Here is a 20,207-nt window from a genome sequence, read left to right as displayed (position 1 = left end):
TCTATGAAAGACACCCCAATACTGGAGAAGAACAGAAGTTACTTACCTGTAAACTGTGGTTCTCCAGTATTGGTGTCTTTCATAGATTCACATGCGACCCACCCTCCTCCCCTCAGAGGCTCTCTTTCTCTCTCTTGATCTACTGACTCTATATTACTCTGTGCTACGAAAATCTGAGGACATGAGCCTCTGAGGAGAACATTCTAAGAGGGTGCTGACGCCCGATTGGCTGGAATTTGGACCAAAACATAATGACTAAGAGATATCATAGAAGTGATATGTTGTCTATCTAGGAAAACTCTATGGTTTTTGCGCTCTCTATGTATATATGCTTGTGCTATAGCTTTATTGCTATGTTATTTACCGTGGGACTCCCAGTTCGACGACGGGGAATATTCAAGCATGTGAATCCATGAAAGACACCAATACTGGAGAACCACAGTTTACAGGTAAGTAACTTCTGTTCTTCTCCTTCCTCAGGAAGGTATTGAAAGGGTGTATATCTAAAATAGGACGATGACCTCCATTGTCCTTTGGCACCAGAAATTAGTGGGAATAGCACCATGATGTACTTCTGATGCCGGCACCCTCTCGATGGTTCCTTTGACCAAAAAAGTCTTCACTCCCTTGCACAACAAGGAGAGATGGTCTTTTATGAGCCGTTCTGAAAGCAGTGGCATGGACAGCAGGTCTCTGAGCACCCACTTGTCCAAAGTTATGTCATGCCCTTCGGTTCTGCCTGATCTTGCCTCTGTGTTGTTGTGAGGGCATTCTAAAACTGTTTGGAGACTTCGACTGCCAGGGGTGTGGCGGACTTGACAGATCTCTGGCCTTTGTTCCCATGGGACTTGAGGCAGCCACAGCCACAAAAGGCTAGGAAGCATGTTGGCTGTGGTGGCTCTATTGGAAATGGCACAGCTAGTATCCTCTACAGTAGCCATGGAAGGAGTGATGGAAAGAGTGCGGCTGGTGTGGGGCCATGGTGAGTCCCAGTGACAGGGCAGTGACCCTATTCTTCCTGTCGCCAAACGGGCAGATGCCATCGAAGAGCATAGGGATACCTGGGCATCCCCTGAGAAGCCGGTTATTCTCAGCCAGGAATAGCGTCGGAGAGCCACAGATGTAGCAATGGCCTTGCCCAGCAAGGCTGTTGTGTCCAGTCTGCATCGTATTTTGAACTTTACTGCGTCTCTGCCATTGGCAATAGCATGGGTCAGGCTGACTGCAATTCAAGGCTGTCAAAATATAAAATCCTCTTCCTTAAGGTATCCAGTCTCTTTTATTCCCCATCCAGTGGAGTAGAAGGGGAAAGGGCCAGGATTCATCTTGGAGGTTGAGTTCTGCACCACCAGGCTCTCAGGAGTTGGATGCTTGGTGAGGAAAGCTGGGTGGCCAGGAGTGGGAGGATGGTGAAGTGCAATCATCCTTTGCAAAGGAGTGCCTTATGCTTGGCTAAGGCCCAAGCAGGACTTCAGCGAGGGCATATTGAAAAGCAGGAGGCGTTCTGTGTGGGACACCTCCAGTTGAAAACATTTCTCTTGACTTTTACTGAGGTTAGGGTGAGATTGAGGACTTAATCCGCCCTGCGCACCACCATATTAAAGGAGGACCCTTCCTCCATAGCTATATTAAAAGGAGAGATCAGTCCAGTGTCAGGTGAGGTTTCCAGACTACTGGCATCAGCCTGGCCCTCATACCAGTTATCTTAGTCCAAAGGTTCTTCAAGGAGTTCAGGATAACCATAGGAATCCTCAGGTCCACACCAGTCCAATACTTCCCAAAGAGCCTAGCAAAGAAAGGACACTGTATCCGTCCCAGATTGTCTGGTTCTTGTCGAGTGACTCTGATCTTGTTCCATATCAGAGTTCGGAATCACTATGGGGTAGGCGGCGCCAAAAATGGCACCACTGGACCGAACCCTGGCGAAGGTCCAGATGGCCTGACTGATGCCAAAGGCAATGCCGCTGGCGGAAACCTAGTCGAGGCACCTCCCGAACCCATGGGGCTTGAAGGCACTCCAGAGAGGTCCAGTTGCCCAAATATGAGGTACCAGGCCACATAAAACTCCTTCAGTTCGGCGGAGGCCACTCAGGCTCTGGGAAGTTTGGGGAGGTGCTGAGCGGACCCAGACTCAGGTTCGTGGAGTACAGGAGTAGGGCCAATACTTGTGGTGTTGTTCCTTCACCACGTTGAATTGTTAGAACTGGTGAGTGATCCACCAAAGGAATATTCATTTTGTTGCTAATATTGAAAGAACAGAGACAATTGTTAAGGGCAAGATTTGCTCCCTGCAGAATAAACTGAATCTGAAAAGGCAATTGCAAGAGCAGGTTTGTTTCCTAATTTGATATTTGTATCTTCAGTAATCATAGAGGGGCTTTATTCAAAAACCAAAGCACAATTAAAATTGCTAATTGTAAATTCCACATGAATTCACTCATTTAGTTTTTGCTTCAGTGATTTTGGGGTAAGTTTTTATCTGAGTTCTCTATGGGAGTTGTACCTTCAAGTGATTAACACAGGGAAATTACATGCCATGCTACTCTTGCTTGCCAAGTGAAGAGTATCTATAGATTGGGGAGAGAAGTGCACGCCCACAAGCAAGGCGTGAAAACAAGAGGTTAATTTCAGCCATACCCAACTAACCACGTTTTGGGAGTTAATGCCAATGACTTCACGACCCAAAGACATATGGGGCCCCTTTATAGACTGGCTGAAGACACTGCAGGAAGACAACACCCCCTCCCCAATTCCAGACAACATTCCAAAATTCTGCTAGCGGCAAATACACAGGTGTGAAGAGGGGCAGATCATGATGAATAGACATTTGAGTGTTATACGCCAGTGGGTCCCAGCACGAGAGAGGTACATGTGCTACACCGCCACAATAAAATTGAGAATTATGTCTTATTAAAGTGATATTTGACGTTGCACTAGAGAGAATGTTATTTTGATAGTTGCCTCTTTAGATATTGAGAAGGCATTTGATGGCCTACTCTGGCCTTAGCACTATGAAGTATTATGGTGGATAGAAACAGGTGATGGATTCCAGAAATGAATCAAACTCCTACCTGCACGCCTGCCACCGAGCCAGGATCCTCATCTGATGTGTGATATTGAAACAGTGGTGAAAAGAGTCGAGGCACACGAGACAGGTAAGTGGTTTCCTCCGTTTATTTCAGTTCACAGCAAACAGACCAGTCAGGGCAGGCAGCAAGGATCAACTACCTCCAATTGCCCCCAACATTCCACATGCCACCGTTCCACCTTGGAAACAGTCGTGACGGTGGCATGTGCACATAATACTAGATAAGACCCAACACATCCTAAATTGTATTGCTTCCTGCCTGTTTTGTTTTGTTTTCTGTATTTGCGCATTTGGACGATATCCTTGCCTAATCATATTAACTGTGCTGTAATGTGGGATGCTACCTGTTTTTCTTGTTTAGAAAATCAATAAATAAATTCTGGTTTGGATGCCATGTACCTTCCCCGCTTACCTGTCTTGCTGCTCAGCCTGTGTGGATGAATGGTGGAATGTTGGAGTGTGTAATGTAATGATAGAATGTGGTGTATGCCTGGTGGATGATGACAGTTAGGAGATTGGGCTGAGCAACAAGAGAGCTGCTCCTGGTGGGGCTTTAATGATCCTATGATTCAAGCTTATAATTCATCAATAAACCTACTTAAATCATCACATCTCTTATTACAGATGCTACCTGTTTTTCTTGTTTAGAAAATCAATAAACTTTTTTTTAAAAGGTGATTAACACAGAGGGCCTGTCATTTCTACTGCGTACACTGGGTGTTTTATTTGTTTTAGATTTTTTTCATCATATTATTATTATTTAATATAACGGTAAAAAGATATTCAGATGCAGAAAAAAATTATCCCAGGCGTGTATTAGTTATGATTATTATTTGTGATTCATGGTATTTCTGAATACAAAAATGTTGTCATTTTGAATAATGAACTTGATTAAGGTTTTCTATGTTGTATTTTGAAAACTAAACAATAAAACTTTTTTTTTAAATACATAGTTGCCAACCTGAATGGACAGTTGTTTTTTTATTAGCTACTCCATTAATAAAGTTTTTTTCGCAGGGTGACTATGGTGACCACGCTTTAAAATCTGAGAAAGATTATCGTCAAAAGGTGTCTGGCGTTCTTCAAAGAATCCTTCTTCTTTTACGTGCAGCTTGTTGCTCGCTACCTTCAGCCCAGTGGTACATTAAGAAACTGAAATGGGCCAGAAAAGTTATGCAGAAGGTAAAATAATTACTTTTCCTTGGCATGACCAAAAGGCGAGAGTGTAATAAGTGTTCTCTAGATGTTGTAGTCCTGTTAAGAAAGTTTGATGTAACGAATAATCGACTACCTTATACAGAATTTCACACTATCTGAATTTTTTCGAAACAGTTTAGACCTTAGAACTTCATTTAAACAGGCCTGTGAATACACAGGTATAACTGAGTTCTAGCCATCCTGCTAGTATTTGATTTAGTGACTACTACTTCACCTTCTTTCCTTCCATTTGTTCGCCAGTTGTTTGTTTGTGGGGACATTGTTGGAACATTTGGGGGTCTTGCTATATTTCAAATATACATTCTTAAGTAATTCCTCATTGTCTTAGTCATACCGCCCCTGTTGCTAGTCAACATATAGTATAAGATACTTTGGAAATTGAGAGCAAACAAACTTCTCTAATTAAAAATTGAAATAGTATCCCTTGAGCAAAATATTTTTATACTTGTGCAAAATAAGTTTATAAATCTGAGTTTGTTGTTCCACATTTTGAACACTACCCCATGAGAGGATATTATATTGATAATTGCCTCTTTAGATATTGAGAAGGCATTTGATGGCCTACTCTGGCCTTATCTCTATGAAGTATTATGGTGAATAGAAACAGGTGATGGATTCCAGAAATGTATCAAACTTCTACCCGCACGCCTGCCACCGAGCCAGGATCAACATCTGATGTGTGATATTGAAACAGTGGTGAAAGGAGTCGAGGACCACGAGACAGGTAAGTGGTTTCCTCCATTTATTTCAGTTCACAGCAAACAGACCAGTCAGGCAGGCAGCAAGGACCAACTACCTCAGATTGCCCCCAACATTCCACATGCCACCGTTCCACCTTGGAAACAGGCGTCAATTTGGCATGTGCACATAGCTAAAGGAGAGAATCAGTAACTGGGAACCAGTGGAAGGTAGGAGCACCGTGCAGAAGGCCCCCGCAATTCTACTGCTCACTCTGCCACCGTGCCGAACTACCCCCACACACCCACACTCTCAGGACACCTTCATCGCTATTTGGATGCTCCGGGAAGCATACTTTTTAAATCACTGCACCTATTTTAAAATCGTTTTAAAATCTACTCACCCCGTGGCTTGAACCTCACGGGCACCAGGCTGCGCTTCCCCGGTCCACCACGTAGTGTTCCGATTGAGTGGAGGGAATCCTACGCAGACAGGAAGGGCCCGTGTGCAGGAAGGTTAGCGCTCTAGTCTCCAGCGCTTAAAACCCCATGCCCACCAAGACGCGCAGCGGGCACGCCGATGGCGCGCTAAAGGCAAGCCTGTTTGCGCCCGTCCGCTCCAGACCGGGCCCAGGGACAGGCACCTTTGCCCGCCTCCCACCTGCCCGCATCACCTATTCGCGGAACACACTGTTACAACAGAGGGACCACAAAGGGCTGCGCCTACTGCCAATACTCTCTATCTACAAAGAAGACCCCACCCAACACCGAAACACTAGTCAGCATGGCCCTGCTTGTAGGAGAGTAGGGTCTGCAATCCTATGATCACCCCAGATTTTTGCTTTTTGCTTCACTGGTTTACGACTTTCCCTGGCTGTGGGCCTGCTAATCAGACCCACAGCCTAGCTGTTCTCTCTCTAAATTGACACACATGTACCTTAGGTGCATTTACCAATTGGTACTGGGCCACCTTATCAGTCCCTGTACGGTATACCTTAGGTATCCAGGGCATAGGTGTACCCAGGGCCTACCAGGGGCTGCAGCATGTATTATGCCACCCCTGGCTGGCCATCCAAATCTGACACAACTGGCTGCACGACAGCTGGGGCAAGGTGATGTAATCACCCTTTGCTTTAGATATAGTAGTCCTATATCTAACCTTAAAATGGACACATGTATTCCTATCAGTCACTCCTATGGCAGGCCTTATCAATCCTGAAGGCAGAGTGCTTGGGATTATGTGAGATGGTGCTCTGGCATGAGCTGAGCCCGTTTGCAGCTTGCGGAACCAAGTCCTAATAGCTGTTCCACGATAACGCGTACCATATACTCTTAAGTGCATTATAATCCTTGCGGTTATTTGCCAACTTTGGTATCGCTTTATCAAAAGATGTTGAGTAAGGTGTCATACGAATTGGAATACTAACCCCTCGCCAATTCTGGCGACGGGGTTAGCATTCCACCCTTCTAGAGGGACACGACATGTATGTAACTGAGAACCCCGGTTAAAGCTAACTCGAGCCTCAGCATCACAAAATGGATGCTGCCACCACAAACACAAGTCTGACCTCCTGCTGCTGGGAGTCCTTCCAGCGAGGAGAGCTTGGACAAAGGGTTTCCTGTCAGGGGCGGTGCTAGCACCATCCCAGACAGGGTTTTGTGTATCCCAGGTAGGCAGGGATGAGAGGAAGGTGACTGCAAGTGGCACCCCGGCGCTCACTGTGCATATGCCGGCTTGAACCAGTTCCAGGGGCACACCAGCCCCTGAGCTGGGGAAAGTCCGGACAAGGGAGAGGGGTGTAACCACCCCCCTCCTGGTCCCATCCATGGGCAGGACCTAGTCGCGTGCCAGCCCCTTTTCTTAGAATAAAGGTAGGAGCAGGCCTCCTTCCCAAGTTAGATAATTCTGAATCTTGAACTACTTTCCACGAAAGGAACTCTTGATACCTTCTGAAGACTCTCCCTTGTGGCTAAGGAGTAGCCACCCTGCACCCGCAGGCACCACCTAAGCATCGCGGTTTGCTGCACGTCTATCCTCCGGATCAAGACTGCCCAGCTCGACGAGACCCGGATTCCCTGGCATCTCTGACCTCTACCTGCATCATCAGCCCAGCTGAGATTCGTGGGTGTGACGAGACTTGAGGGACCGGCCATCTTCAAAACTGCACGACGCTCAACCAGCACGACCGCCGAGGGATCCTCGAGTGAGTGCTTTGGGGTCTGAGAAGCCCTAACCCTGAGCAGCTCCAGCACCGAAGTCCAGCCCCCCAGCATCCACGAGATCTGCGTGGGGCCCTTCTGCTCTTTGCTGCTCACCGCGTTGTCCGGTCACTTGCCTGCTGGCTAGTGGCCCTCCTGACGACGTACCACGACGATTTCATCACTGGTCTGGTTGCTCCAGACTGGCCCTTGCTCCCCTCCAAAAGAGGAGCACTCCGGACCCTCCTGGTCCACTCCAGACGCCATCTTGACTCCACCGCGTGGGCTTGCCTTTGCCAAGGCCTGTTGCTCCAATCCTGGTTCCAGCATTGCCGACAGCAGGCGCCTTCGTGGGACTGCTCGCACCTCCAGCCTGGTCGCCGACAACGCCTCCTGGTCCGAGGGACAGCAGAGTCCAGCGTCGCCCACTAACCTGGTCGAGGTGACTTCATCCGGTGCCATCCTGGTGCCCTCACAATCACTGGCTAGTGATTAAGAACTGAGTCCCCTCTGCTTTCAAGTCATCTCCATCATCGATCCAGGCTTGGATCACTCCGAACATCTTCACTGGTCGCCTGCCAGCAACAACTTCTTTCAGGCTCCATAGACTACAACGAGGATTCCCGACGTCTTTTGAACCCTATGCAGCCGCAGCCCCTGGACTAGGTTACCCGAGCATTTTGGTGCTCCAACGTAGGTTCACTATCTTAATGTCCAGTTCCTTTTTCGTTTTTAGTCTACCTAGTCGGATTCGTCCGGAAACAGTGACTTTAGAAATACTAGCCTCCATAGACTTTGTCCCGCATCCCGTGTGAGAGTGCACACTCTGCACCCGATCTCCCTAGGCCTCCTGCTCCTAACCTTAGGGTTCAGTAGTGTAGTCCTAGCGATCCTGAAGCCTCTGGATCTTGTTACTTACCTGCTAGTATTTCGCATTCCACTTCTAGAGTATATGGTTTTTCGTGCCCCTCGGGCATTTGTGTAAATTGAGCGACTTAAAGTATTTTCTTAAGAGTTTTGTATTGTGCTTAGCTCCCTGACTCATAAAGAGTTCAGGGTAGACTTGTTATAAATAAATATCCTTTATTTTCATAACAACTTGTGTGGTGTCCTTTCACTTGGTGTTCAAGGGGTATATATGATGGTATAACAGCTGGCTTAACACGCCCTCTAGCGTTTAGCCTAAAGACTGCTCTTGTCCATGCTACTAGGATAGCTGGTCTATAAGGTTGACTTACAACCAATCATCAATAAGGGTCGTTTGGAATGATACACAGTGATCACTAGAATAGTGAGCACTATATATTAGGCCAACTTCTCACACTGCTGAACTGCAGATCCCTGCCCAAACACTCATTGAAAATCTCCCTACTTCTCCATGACACAAAATTAGATGTACTGTTCTTAACAGAAACTTGCTTATCCACTAACTCAGACACTGATATAGTTCAGGCCCTCCCCCCAGGATACCTCATTCAGCGCCTCGATAGATCAAGCGGCAAGGGTGGGGGGATTGAGATTATTTATAAAAACAATCTCTCCTGCCGTTTAGCAGATAGTTCCATCCTAGACTGCGAGAACGCTCACTTTTCTATCCAGATCTCACTTACAAAAACAGTCTCAGGTCTCCTCCTGTACCGCCCCCGGGTACTCTAGGGCAATTCTGCAGTTCCCTATTCGAGACCGTCATCTCCCGAGCCAGCACTTCCCCTAACTTCACACTGCTGGGTGATCTAAACCTACACTTCGACGACCCCTCAGATAAAGTGGCAAGCAAATTAACACTTGACCTAAAGTCTTACGAACTTCTCTTCAAAAGCCCTCACGCCACCCACGTAAAAGGGTATCTCTTAGACCCGATCTTTTCAAACATCACTGCATTAGTACCCAGGGAGCCACTACCCATCCCATGGTCTGATCATTTCCTTATTCCATTCACCTGGCAAATCATCACTGAGACCCCCCAGGCACCGCACCTAATCTAGAAAAACCCTGGTCCAAACTCCCCCTGGAGGACTGGAAATGCCAACTAGAGCTTGCGACCCCCACACCCAACTCAGGTCCCCTAGCGGCAGACCAGAAATTCACACACTGGATAGAAAACTCACTCAACCAAGTTCTGCCCAGAAAAATAATAGCTAAAAAAAGTAGACCCTTCAAATCCCTTTGGTTCACCCCTGAACTCCGGGACCAAAAAAAACAATGCGAAAAGTTAGAGCGTTCCTGGAGGAAAAACTGGACCATCAACAAGAAAACAGAATATAGAGCAGCTATCAGGTCCTACAAAGCCTCCCTTAAAACCACCTAGGCTGCCTTTTTCGATGAGAAAATTCGAGCCTCCGCAAACTCATCTAGAGAGAACTTCCGTATTGTTAAAGAACTCCTTAAAATCCCAGACTTGCGCCCCGCCCCCGACACCTCAGGCCGTATATGCAATGAACTTGCAGAATTCTTCTCAACGAAAATCCCAAAAATTCTAAAAAGCCTCCCAACCATAGATCAACCACCAGAACCTAGTTCTTCTATTCCCCCAAACGTCACTCCTCGCCTAGACTCATTTTCTCCTATCACCATGGAGGGATTCCCCATAATTCTCGAGTCAATAAAAAGTGGCTGCCCTCTAGACCCCGCACCCCTCAATATCCTAAAACTAGTGACACCAACTATTACCCCTTCGGCCACTAACCTAATCAATGCCTCTCTCTCTCTCAAGGCATTGTCCCGCCAAACTGGAAAAGTGCCATAGTAAGAGCCCTATTAAAAAAAAAAAAACAGCTAGACCCCCAAGAGATGACCAACTACCGGCCTATCTCTCTACTACCAGGAATTAGCAAGGTTGCGGAAAAATTTGTTAATCAACAACTGTCCGCCTTCCTTGAAACTGGTGAACTTCTACGCCGCTCTCAGATAGGCTTCCGCCCGGCCAAGGCACCGACACCGCCCTGATAGTGGTGGTAGAAGAGGCAAGGCAGATCTTGGACTCAGGAGGCTCAGCAGCTATGATCATCCTGGACCTAAGCGCAGCCTTTGATACGGTTGACCACCGTATCCTCATTCAGCGTCTCAGCAGCCTGGGAGTTACGGGGTCAGCCCTCGCATGGCTAAAATCATTCATAGAAAATAGAACCTACCAGGTCTCCGAAGGCAGTTTGCGCTCCAAGGCAATCCCTCTACAATGCGGGGTGCCGCAGGGCTCGTCTTTGAGCCCTACACTTTTTAACGCATACATGTCCCCACTGGAGGATATCATCGCCCCTTTCGGGATCAAACTGATCACGTACGCAGACGACACACAACTGGTCGTCTCACTAAACCAGTCAGACCACTCTCCTGAAAACGTACGGTCCTGCCTCTCAGAAATCTTCAGCTGGGTGAACAAATCCCTCCTCAAACTCATCGAAGATAAAACGGAGCTACTGTTGTTGGGCTACAAAGCTACATCCATCCCCAACTCCATGTGGCCGACATGCATGGGACCAGCTTCCCTCCCAAAAAGAGAAATAAAAAGTCTTGGCGTCTGGCTCGACCAAGACCTCCCTTTCAAACCCAAGCGAAGAAAACCGCCGGCGTATGCTTTGGCCTCCTTCGCACCGCACGGAAAATTCTCCCTCTTCTACCTCCCCACTCTAGAAAACTTCTCATTCAGGGTCTCATCCTCTCCAGGCTGGATTATGGCAACGCCCTATATTTGGGTGCCCCGGAGACTGTCATAAACAAACTCCAACTCATCCAGAACTCGGCAGCCAGACTGCTCACAGGAACAAAAAAACGACTTTCAGCTAAACCCGCCCTGAGATCCCTTCACTGGCTCCCAATCCGGGAAAGAATCAAATTCAAGTCCCTATGTATAACGCACAAAACTGTCCAGGGCAAAGGCCCCCCATTTTGAGAGACTTGATCACTCCCTACAAAGCCAATAGAGTGTTAAGATCTGATCACCTCTTCTTTGCAAACACTCCTAGAATAAAGAAGGCACAAACAGGTGGACGTCTCTTCTCCCACAACGCAGCAAACCTCTGGAACTCCTTCCCCCTCAACATACGCAAATAAGCCGACCTTCTTAAATTCCGCAAACTCCTAAAAACCTTCCCTTTTCCCTAGGTCACTCTTGTTCCTTAGCCACGTCCATACACTCAGCGCTGGGACGCCCACGGGTAGCCAAGCGATTTACAAATTCAATTCCATTCCATTCCACATAATACTACATAAGACCCAACACATCCTCTTTCCCACAACAATGCCACTTAAACAAAACCAAAATGAACGTGAACAACCTTAAAGAAATCGGCCACTCCTATGGTAAAATCACAATTTAAATGGAAACAAGGGGTAACAGAGGCGAGACCCAAAAGAGGCAGGAATTAATTTTTCACATAATCCTTAAACCACACAGGAGGTCTTCTTTCCCTACCCATACCACTCACACAAGGATCACTTTGGAGATTCGTGTTCCTGCTGTCTGGACAGTCTCTCCATATTCCACCATTTCCCACCATTCAGCATGACAGATCTGCCTTTGAGAGAAACAATTTGCATTGGCTTGGAAAATTTCGAATACCCCTTTTCCACAACACCAGGCAATCTCACCTTAACCCAATCACCTGCTTTAAACAAGACTTGACGAATTCCTTTGATCTGTTCTCTGGTTACGTGCTTACTTTGAGACTTCTCACAATTCTCCTTCACCAGTTCAGGTTTAACATTGGGAACACTCAAATCCCGCATCCAAGGACTCACTAATTTGGTGGACTCCATCCTACCATTTAGCAAAGCAAAATGCAACACCAGGGTAGTGGCATTCAGTGTAGTGCGCAGAGCCCACAACAAGTCTACAAGCTCCTTATTCCAATCCAATCCATTGGCCACCGACAACTGGATGCTGTCTTCTATGACCCTATTGAATAGTTCCACTAGACCATTGCTACGGAGTGATACAATGAAGTGGTGAAATGCTTAACACCCCAGTGATTCATGAACCCCTGGAATTCCTTAACCATAAATCGCACTCCATTGTCTGTGACCAGTTCAATAGGAGCTCCTTCTTGCAAAAACAAAGACTGCAGAAACTCTATAACACTTCCTCCGTATTGGCAGACTTCACAAATTTAACCTCAGGCCACCTAGAACCATAATCTACAGCTATCAAGCCATACCTCCTTCCGCTCATCCAAAACATAAGTGGGTCCAATGATGTCTAGACTCAGTTTGAACCATGGTTTGTCCGGAACAGGTACAGCTTCAAGTGGACTAGGGAAGTTGAACTGGGTTTTGTCGCTAACAGCACACGCCACACAATCTCACAAAATGTTCAACCTCCCGATCCATCCCTGGCCACCAAAAGATTTCTCTGATCCTTATCTTCATGGCTCTCATGCCCATGTGGCCATCATGGGCCAGAGCCAAAATTTTGTTCTGCAACCCCAGCGGGGCTGCCAGCAAATCCACTCTTCTCAAAACCCTCATGTGCATACTTAACTTGGGAAAAACGTGTTTGAAATAGCTTACTTCTCCCTCCTTGGGCACCCAATCTTTACCTAGCATCCCAATCACCACCTGAATAATCTCATCATCTTCAACCGCAGTTTTACACTCTTCCTCGGATATGGAGCGAAACCGGGACTGATCCAAAGAAGCTATCACACAAAAACCATCGTCTTCCAACTCCCCTACCTGCACATTGGAAAGTGGCAACCTAGACAACCAGTCCGTAAAAGCATTCTTAATGCCAGGAATATACTAAAATTGAAATTCGATCAACCTGTAGTGCCACTTGGCAATACGGGGAGTAGCACTGCTGGCACCCTTTGTGGTAAAAAGGTTTAACAAAGGTTTGTGATCCATCCGAATGGTGAAGTGAGAACCCCACAGGTATTGCCTGAAATAATTCCCACCCCACCAACAGGCCAGGGCCTCATGCTCAATGATGGAATTGGTGCTTTCCTCACCTCTTTAGGTGCGAGATGCAAACACAACACTTACTTCCTTGCCTTCTCTCTTTTGGAGCAACACAGTACCCAACCCTTGCTGACTAGCATCTGTGACTACAATAGAGGGATCATGAGTGTCAAAAGGTTGAAGGGGAATGGCACATCTTAAACCCATGTTGGAATTCACGCTCTTGCAGGGACAACCACACAAAATGTTGTTTTTTCTTAATGAATAGTCTCATGCTGTGTGATTTCTCGCTGCACTTGGGAATGAACCTGGCATAGAATTCCATCATACCAAAAAAGGATCGAAGCTGATCCTTATTCTGGGGTGTAGGAAAATCTTTATGGCCTTAACCAAATCCTCCTTTGGTTCCATACTGTTAGAAATGGGGTAGCATGGTGCAGAGCAGGCCGGACAAACTCCAGAGGACATGTGTGAAGCATCCACGCAGTACACACAGGCGACACACAAGGCACACTCCAAAAAGAGATGCAACACAAGATTAGGTGAAAACAGTAAGTGTATTATACCTTGGAACGTAATCACAGTTCAAATAAACTGCGCCAGCCGGCACTAGATAAGGACTTATACGGGGACTATTTACAGGGCAGCGCCAATCGGGCCGCTGCCAGGACCATTACTGGTACAGTTCGGATGAAGGGAAGGATGAAGGGAAAATGGGAAAGGTAAATTCAACATCCTCAATCCTGTAATGAAGATAGCAGGCATAAACATTAGGCAGACTCCATTAACAGTGGCATAACCTTAGCATGGAAAACATCAGGCACATTCGTATAGGGCCGCGTCCCAATAGGCATAAGTCACATTAACACAGGCATCAGGTAGCATGAATCCCCGGTGCATAAAACCTGAGCATCACCTTAGGCATATCATGGGGCCTAAACATAAGACAGGTACAACAGGCATTACAACTCTAGCACATTAGGCATATATGTATTGGCATAACTCCTGTGGTCCAACACTGAAGCCTTAGGGGAAAAACATTACCATCAAGACCGCAACGTCAGTAGCATAACTCAGTAGGTATCAGGAGCATTAACATCAGTCATGGGCATGCATCATATCCTGCATAGCATCAGCAAAAATCACATTAACCAGGGCTCCACCCGTATTAGCACGGAGCATAAACATGCAATCATGAAGGAATCGCTGGGAGCATCACAGCATGAACAAACATTATGCATACAACCTGCATAACCTCGTGCAGTCGGCATCAGGGTCATAAATGCATATAAGGATGTTAGCAACCTGTCCCCCCATCTAACTTCAGCAGTGCCCCCATGGGAATGATGGGAACACCGGAGCCCCACCCTGGGACTCACTACATGCAGGCCCAAAGTTGCAGCAATGAAGTGGGGCCCCAAGCCACAAACCCAGTGAGAGCCCCTCTCCCTCTAGGACTCCCCATGCAAAAATTAGGGCGCCCACAAAGTTCTGGCCCGTTGGGGGTCCCCTCCCGGGACTCGAGGCTGGAAGAAAAATGCCTCACTTTGCAGCGACCCACAACTGCAGCGTCGCTGTGTAGCCCCCAGGGCACTGTGGCCCTGTCCGTGGTGGGGGCCCCACGGGGCCTTCAATAATTAAAGCGGAACGTTGCAGCTGCCCACTGCGAGGCGGGGCAGCTGGGAAAGCCAGCACGACCAATCTGGTCCCTTGGGTGGACCCAAGGGGGTGGGCACTGCTGCTGTGCGCTGTTGCCCCCTCCACTACCAGCTCCTCAAAAAGTCCCCTTCCAGGGCCTCGGGGGCCTCCGACCGTCCACCAACTCTGCCCCATTCACCAGGATTCCTGCAGAGTTGCCGGGACTCCAGACGGCTTCTTCTTTCCCGGGCTGCAGGTGCAGCAACATGCAGGGCTCTCTGCACTACCCGAGAGCCCCGCCCGCAGCAGCACTTCAGCGGACTTCATCCGTGCCTGTTCCTGTCTGCGTGGGCGCTGGTTGGCGGGGTGGGCTCCCGCTCTGGTCGTCCCCCACCAACGGGGCTCCCTCAAGGCCACGGGGGCCCCGCCTCCTTTGGACTTTCTGGGGTTCTGGGGCAAGGTCCCGGCTTCTTCCTGCTTCTCGGCCGGCCCCGCCTCCAATGATGACGCGGCCCAGGGAGGCTCAGTTGCCGGGCAACGCCTGGCCTCCGCACGGCTCCCTCTCCGACTCGCGGCCGCGGCGCTGATCTCTGGCAATCCAGAAGTGCGGGTGGCCTCCCACCTTCTGTAAATACGCAGCCCTCTCTCTGGCCGCAAGCGGGGTAGGCTCCCGCTGTGATTCGGAAGTCGGCAGTTCTTCCGGGCAATCTTAACCTGCGGGGTGGGCACCCACGGCAGTCAGTTTAGTGCCGCCAGTACACGGGGTTGGCTCCCACGGGGCGCTTAAATAAACCCAGTTCTAACTGTGAAGGCTCGGCCACGGCGGTAATTTGGCGGCAATCCGCGGGGTGGGCACCCGCTCATTAACTATGCATACAGCGGGGTAGGCACCCACAGTATTCACACGCAGGCAGTTCTCCCCACGCGGGGTAGGCACCCCTTTTCTGTTGAACTCAGGCAGGGGTAGAAACGTAGCGCTTCCCCAGCCCAGCGCTGCAGCCACCAACTCTCCTCTCCTCCTGGGCAATACCCCTATAGCGCTTTCCTTAGGCAGGAGTGCACGAAGGGAGTACAGGCGCTACAACTAGGAGAATGTAGCGCTCTCGCAGTGCTGCAGTGGCCTGCTCCTCACCTCCTGGCCATGTAGGGAAAGGTGCCCACAGTCCTCTTCTTCTGGCCAGCACAGATGCAGCACTCTTCTTCACGGGCAATGACAGATGGCCCTCCCAAGGCGCTAGGGAGCAGGCATCAGGGCACAGGCCAATCCAATATAGCGCTCTCTCCCTCAGGCGCTAGTCAGCAGAGCAGCAGGCACTACTGGGCAAGGTCAGCAGTCAGTGGGCACTCATCAGGACAAGGCGGTAGGCTTGAAAAACCATCCTCCACTGTAGCGTGGCATTCCTCCTGTACAGCAGCCTTGACTCCTGCAGTGGGGCTTTCACTAGCCCTGTGGACAGCAGTGGGGTTTCAATTGGGTGCAGGGTCCAGCACACAGGCCCAAGTGGCGGTACCCCCTTGCAGCAGGTCCCCTCATGTTCATGTCCCTGCTCTGTCTGAGCACATGGTGGCACAGGCCCCTTATTTATTCGCCCTTCACCTCACCTACCAGGCAGTGCCAGAAGCTTCTAGAAGCCTCTGGGGGACTGGTTCTAACTGACTCATGGGGGAGGAGTAGAGCACCCTGGGTGCCAGGCTTTCCCTCCAAAAGCAGGGATGGCTGGGAACCAACAACTAGACTGCTAACTACAGTCACGTGGCACCAAACACAACCATGGCATCCATTTTAAACGCAGCATGTTACCAGGGTACATTCCTACAATGGGGGGTTAACAAGTGCGCACACCATTGCATTACATTTCACATGACATCTCACTCCACACATGGCCTATACATTTCTTGACCATGGGGGAGACATCCTAAAATAGGGGGGTGAAAAGCGAAACATTTTGGGAAAATGGCCCAAGTCCAGCACACACCATGAGCAGACAGCTTGTAACCCAAATAGTCCACCTGGTCCACAGCAAACCTACACTTCTCCTCTTTTAAAGTGACACCCCTTTCAGTTAAGGTGGATAGCACAGTGGCTAAAGTCTTGTCATTACAATACACCAAAATGTCATCCTGGAAACAAACAGCATCCTTTCAAACCTATAAGCACCAGAGGGGGTAACAAAAGATGTGAGATGACTGCTTTCCTTCTTTAAAGAAATCTGGTGATACGCCCAGGACCTATTCAAAGTGGTGAAAATCTTGGATCCCTTCAAGGAATCCAACATCTCCATAATATTGGGAAGGGGATGTCTATCAACCCAAATCCATCAAATCAATGCATATCCTGAGGGCACCATTTCCTTTCCTAGCTAAAACCACAAGAGATAACCATTCTTAGCTTTCGATGGGCTCAATGATAACCTTGCCGACAAAGAGATTCCAATTCCGAAGACAACTCTTTTCTTATGGCAAAAGGTACACGTCTGGCTTTGAGTTACAGGTTGGACTCCCTGCTTTAAGAATACTTGATGTGAAAATCCCTTGATTTTTCCCAGATTTTCATTAAAGACAGCAGGAAAGGACACACCAATCTTGCGCTCACTCAGCCCAGACGGATTTAAAATTTTCCTTGACCAGACCTGTTCTGGACTGTTTGGATCTAAGATGATGGCCAAATTCTTCTGTTCTAACCATCCCAGAAGAGAAGATCCCTCCTTAACCTCATATACAGTGGCTTGGGTGGCATGTCCTTTGAAAGTTAGTAGGCAATCAAACTGATCCAGAACTCGAACAGTCCCCCCCCCATAAGCCACAGGGTTCACCAGAGATTTCTTCAAACCAATGTTGGATAATTTACCCCACTCCTCTGGACCAATGAGAGTAAAGAAAGAACCCGAATTAGCCATTAGGGATATTGCTTCACCATTGACACCCACTTGACAAACTGGTCTGGTGACTCTAGAGTAGTCTAACTTCATCACCTCCGATTCACTCCCAATTAATACGGAATCATTGTATTTGCCGGACATATTCGCATCATACAACTTCCCAACAACACTTGACTCACACGCATCTGAGATCATCATGATCTGGTTTCCCTAATCACTGTCCGGATCAGACTTGACTTCTGATATACTGTCCACAGACAAGACCTTCTTGGACGAAGATTCGTTTTGTGCCGACTTGGATTTACACACTTTGGCGAAATGACCCTTCTTCCTGCATTTCGCACAATGCTTATCAATGGCATGACTGAAAGATGCATTCACTAAATGACTTTTGCTGCCACACCTGTCACATTCTAATGTTGTTTGCCCATCTGTCTTGCTTTCTTTCTTTTTTATCACATTCTCCGGAGAAACAGTATGTACTTTAGATTCCAAAGCCATTTGATCCATATACATTGTACTGGTTTCTACATTCTTTGCAATTTTTAAAGCATTATCTAAAGTCAAATTCTCGATTGTCAAATGTTTCTCTTGAACATTCTTGCTGGTGGTCTTTTCAACCAACTTGTCCCTCAACATTTGATCCTCAAAGGTTCTATGGTCACAAGTGTAGGAGAGTAGGGTCTGCAATCCTATGATCACCCGGACTTTTTGCTTTTGTTTCACTGGTTTACGACTTTCTCGGGCTGTGAGCCTGACAATCAGACCCACAGCCTAGCTGTTCTCTCACTAAATTGATGCGTGTACCTTAGGTGCATTACCCAATTGGAACTGGGCCACCCTGTCAGACCCTGTAACTCAGGGCATCGGTGAACCCAGGGCCTACCAGGGGCTGAAGCATGTATTATGCCACCCCTGGCTGGCCATCTAAATCTGACACAACTGGCTGCACGACAGCTGGGGCAACGTGGCGTACTCGCCCGTTGCTGTAGGTATAGTATCCCTATATCTAAACTCAAAATGGACACCGAGTTCCTATCAGTCACTCCTATGGCAGGCCTTAACAATCCTGAAGGCAGAGTGCGTGGAATCGTGTGAACTGGGCTCTGGCCCGAGCCGAGCCCGGTTGCAGCTTGCGGAACCAAGACCCAATGGCTGTTCCATGATAACGCGTATCATATCGGTAACTTCGTTATAGCGTTATCAAGACATGTCGAGTAAGGTGTCATACGAATCGGGATGCTGCCCCCTCACCAATTCTGGCGACGAGGTTAGCATTCCACCCTTCTAGAGGGACACGACATGTACGTAACTGTGAACCCCGGTTAAAGTTAACTGAAGCCTCAGCTCCACAAAATGGATGCTGCCACCACAGACACGAGTCTGACCTCCTGCTGCTGGGAGTCCTTCCAGCGAGGAGAGCTTGGACAAAGGGTTTCCTGTCAGGGGCGGTGTTCGCACCGTCCCAGACAGGGTTTGTGTATTCTGGGTAGGTAGGGCTTTGCAGGAAGGTGACTGCGGAGTGGCACCCCGGTGCTCACTACGCATCTGCCGGTTAGAACCAGTTCCAGGGGCGCGCAGCCCCTGACCTGGGGAAAGTCCGGCAGGGGAGAGGGGTGTAACTACCCCCCTTCCTGGTCCCACCCCTAGGGCAGGACCTAGTCATGTACCCACCCCTTTCTTTAGGATAAAGGCCGGAGCGGGGACCCTTCCAAATTAGATCATCTTTGAATCAAGAACTACTTTCTACGAAAGGACATTCGAGACTCTTCTCAAGATTTCTCCCTTGTGGCTAAGGAGTAGTCACCCTGCACCCGCAGGCACCATCTAAGAACTCTGCGGTTTGCTGCAAGTCCTTCCTCAGGAATCCGACGACCCAGCTCGACGAGAACCGGCTTCCCTGGCACCTCTGACCTCTACCCACGTCGTCAGCTCAGCTGAGATCTGTGGGTGCGACGAGACCTCGAGGGACCGGCCATCATCAAAACCTGCACGCTTTCTTAAATCAGCACGACCACCGAAGGAATTCTCTGGTGAGTGCTCTGGGGTCCGAGAAGCCCCGACCCTGAGCAGCTCCAGCACCGAAGTGCAGTCTCCCAGCCGGCTTGTGACCCTTTGACGACGAACGACAACCAACGTTGCTGGTCTGGTTACTCTAGACTAGCCTTCTGCTCCTTTTTGCGAGAGGAGCACCATGGACCCTCCTGGTCCACTCAAGACGCCATTTTAGGCCCACCTTGTGGCCCTGAAATCTGCCAAGGCTTGTTGCCCCACTCCTGGGCCCAGCGATGCCGACAGCATCAACCTTCGTGGGACAGCTCGCACCTCCATCCTGGTCGCCGACAACGCCTCCTGGTCCGTGAGACTGCAGAGCCTAGCGTCGCCCACTCACCTAGTCGAGGTGACGGCCATCCGGTGCCTTCCTGGTACCCTCTGACTACTGGCTAGTAGTACGAACTTGGTCCCCTCTGCTTTCAGGTATCAACGATCTCTGATCCAGGCTTGGATCTCTACGAACTATTCATCACTGGTCGCCGGCCAGCAACTCCTTCCTTCCGGCTCCTGGCTCGTCAGCGAAGACCCCCGACGCCTGTAAGACTTGTGCAGCCGCAG

The 20,207-nt window shown here is 48.8% G+C and overlaps 1 protein-coding gene across 1 annotated transcript in view; it reads left to right on the top strand.

Moving 5' to 3' along the window:
- The window catches only part of CPLANE1 (ciliogenesis and planar polarity effector complex subunit 1), a 2,360,818-nt gene that overhangs the window by 813,848 nt on the left and 1,526,763 nt on the right, over window positions 1–20,207 (top strand). The window contains exon 20 of the mRNA XM_086960545.1: window positions 4,106–4,270. Coding sequence (XP_086816671.1) covers window positions 4,106–4,270 — 165 coding nt within the window. The remainder of the gene's footprint in view (window positions 1–4,105; window positions 4,271–20,207) is intronic.

Source organism: Lissotriton vulgaris, chromosome 3_1 (assembly GCF_964263255.1).
Source record: "Lissotriton vulgaris chromosome 3_1, aLisVul1.2, whole genome shotgun sequence".
NCBI lineage: Eukaryota > Metazoa > Chordata > Amphibia > Caudata > Salamandridae > Lissotriton > Lissotriton vulgaris.
Note: the sequence above shows the minus strand (reverse complement) of the source record. Positions and strands in the feature narration are given on the sequence as shown.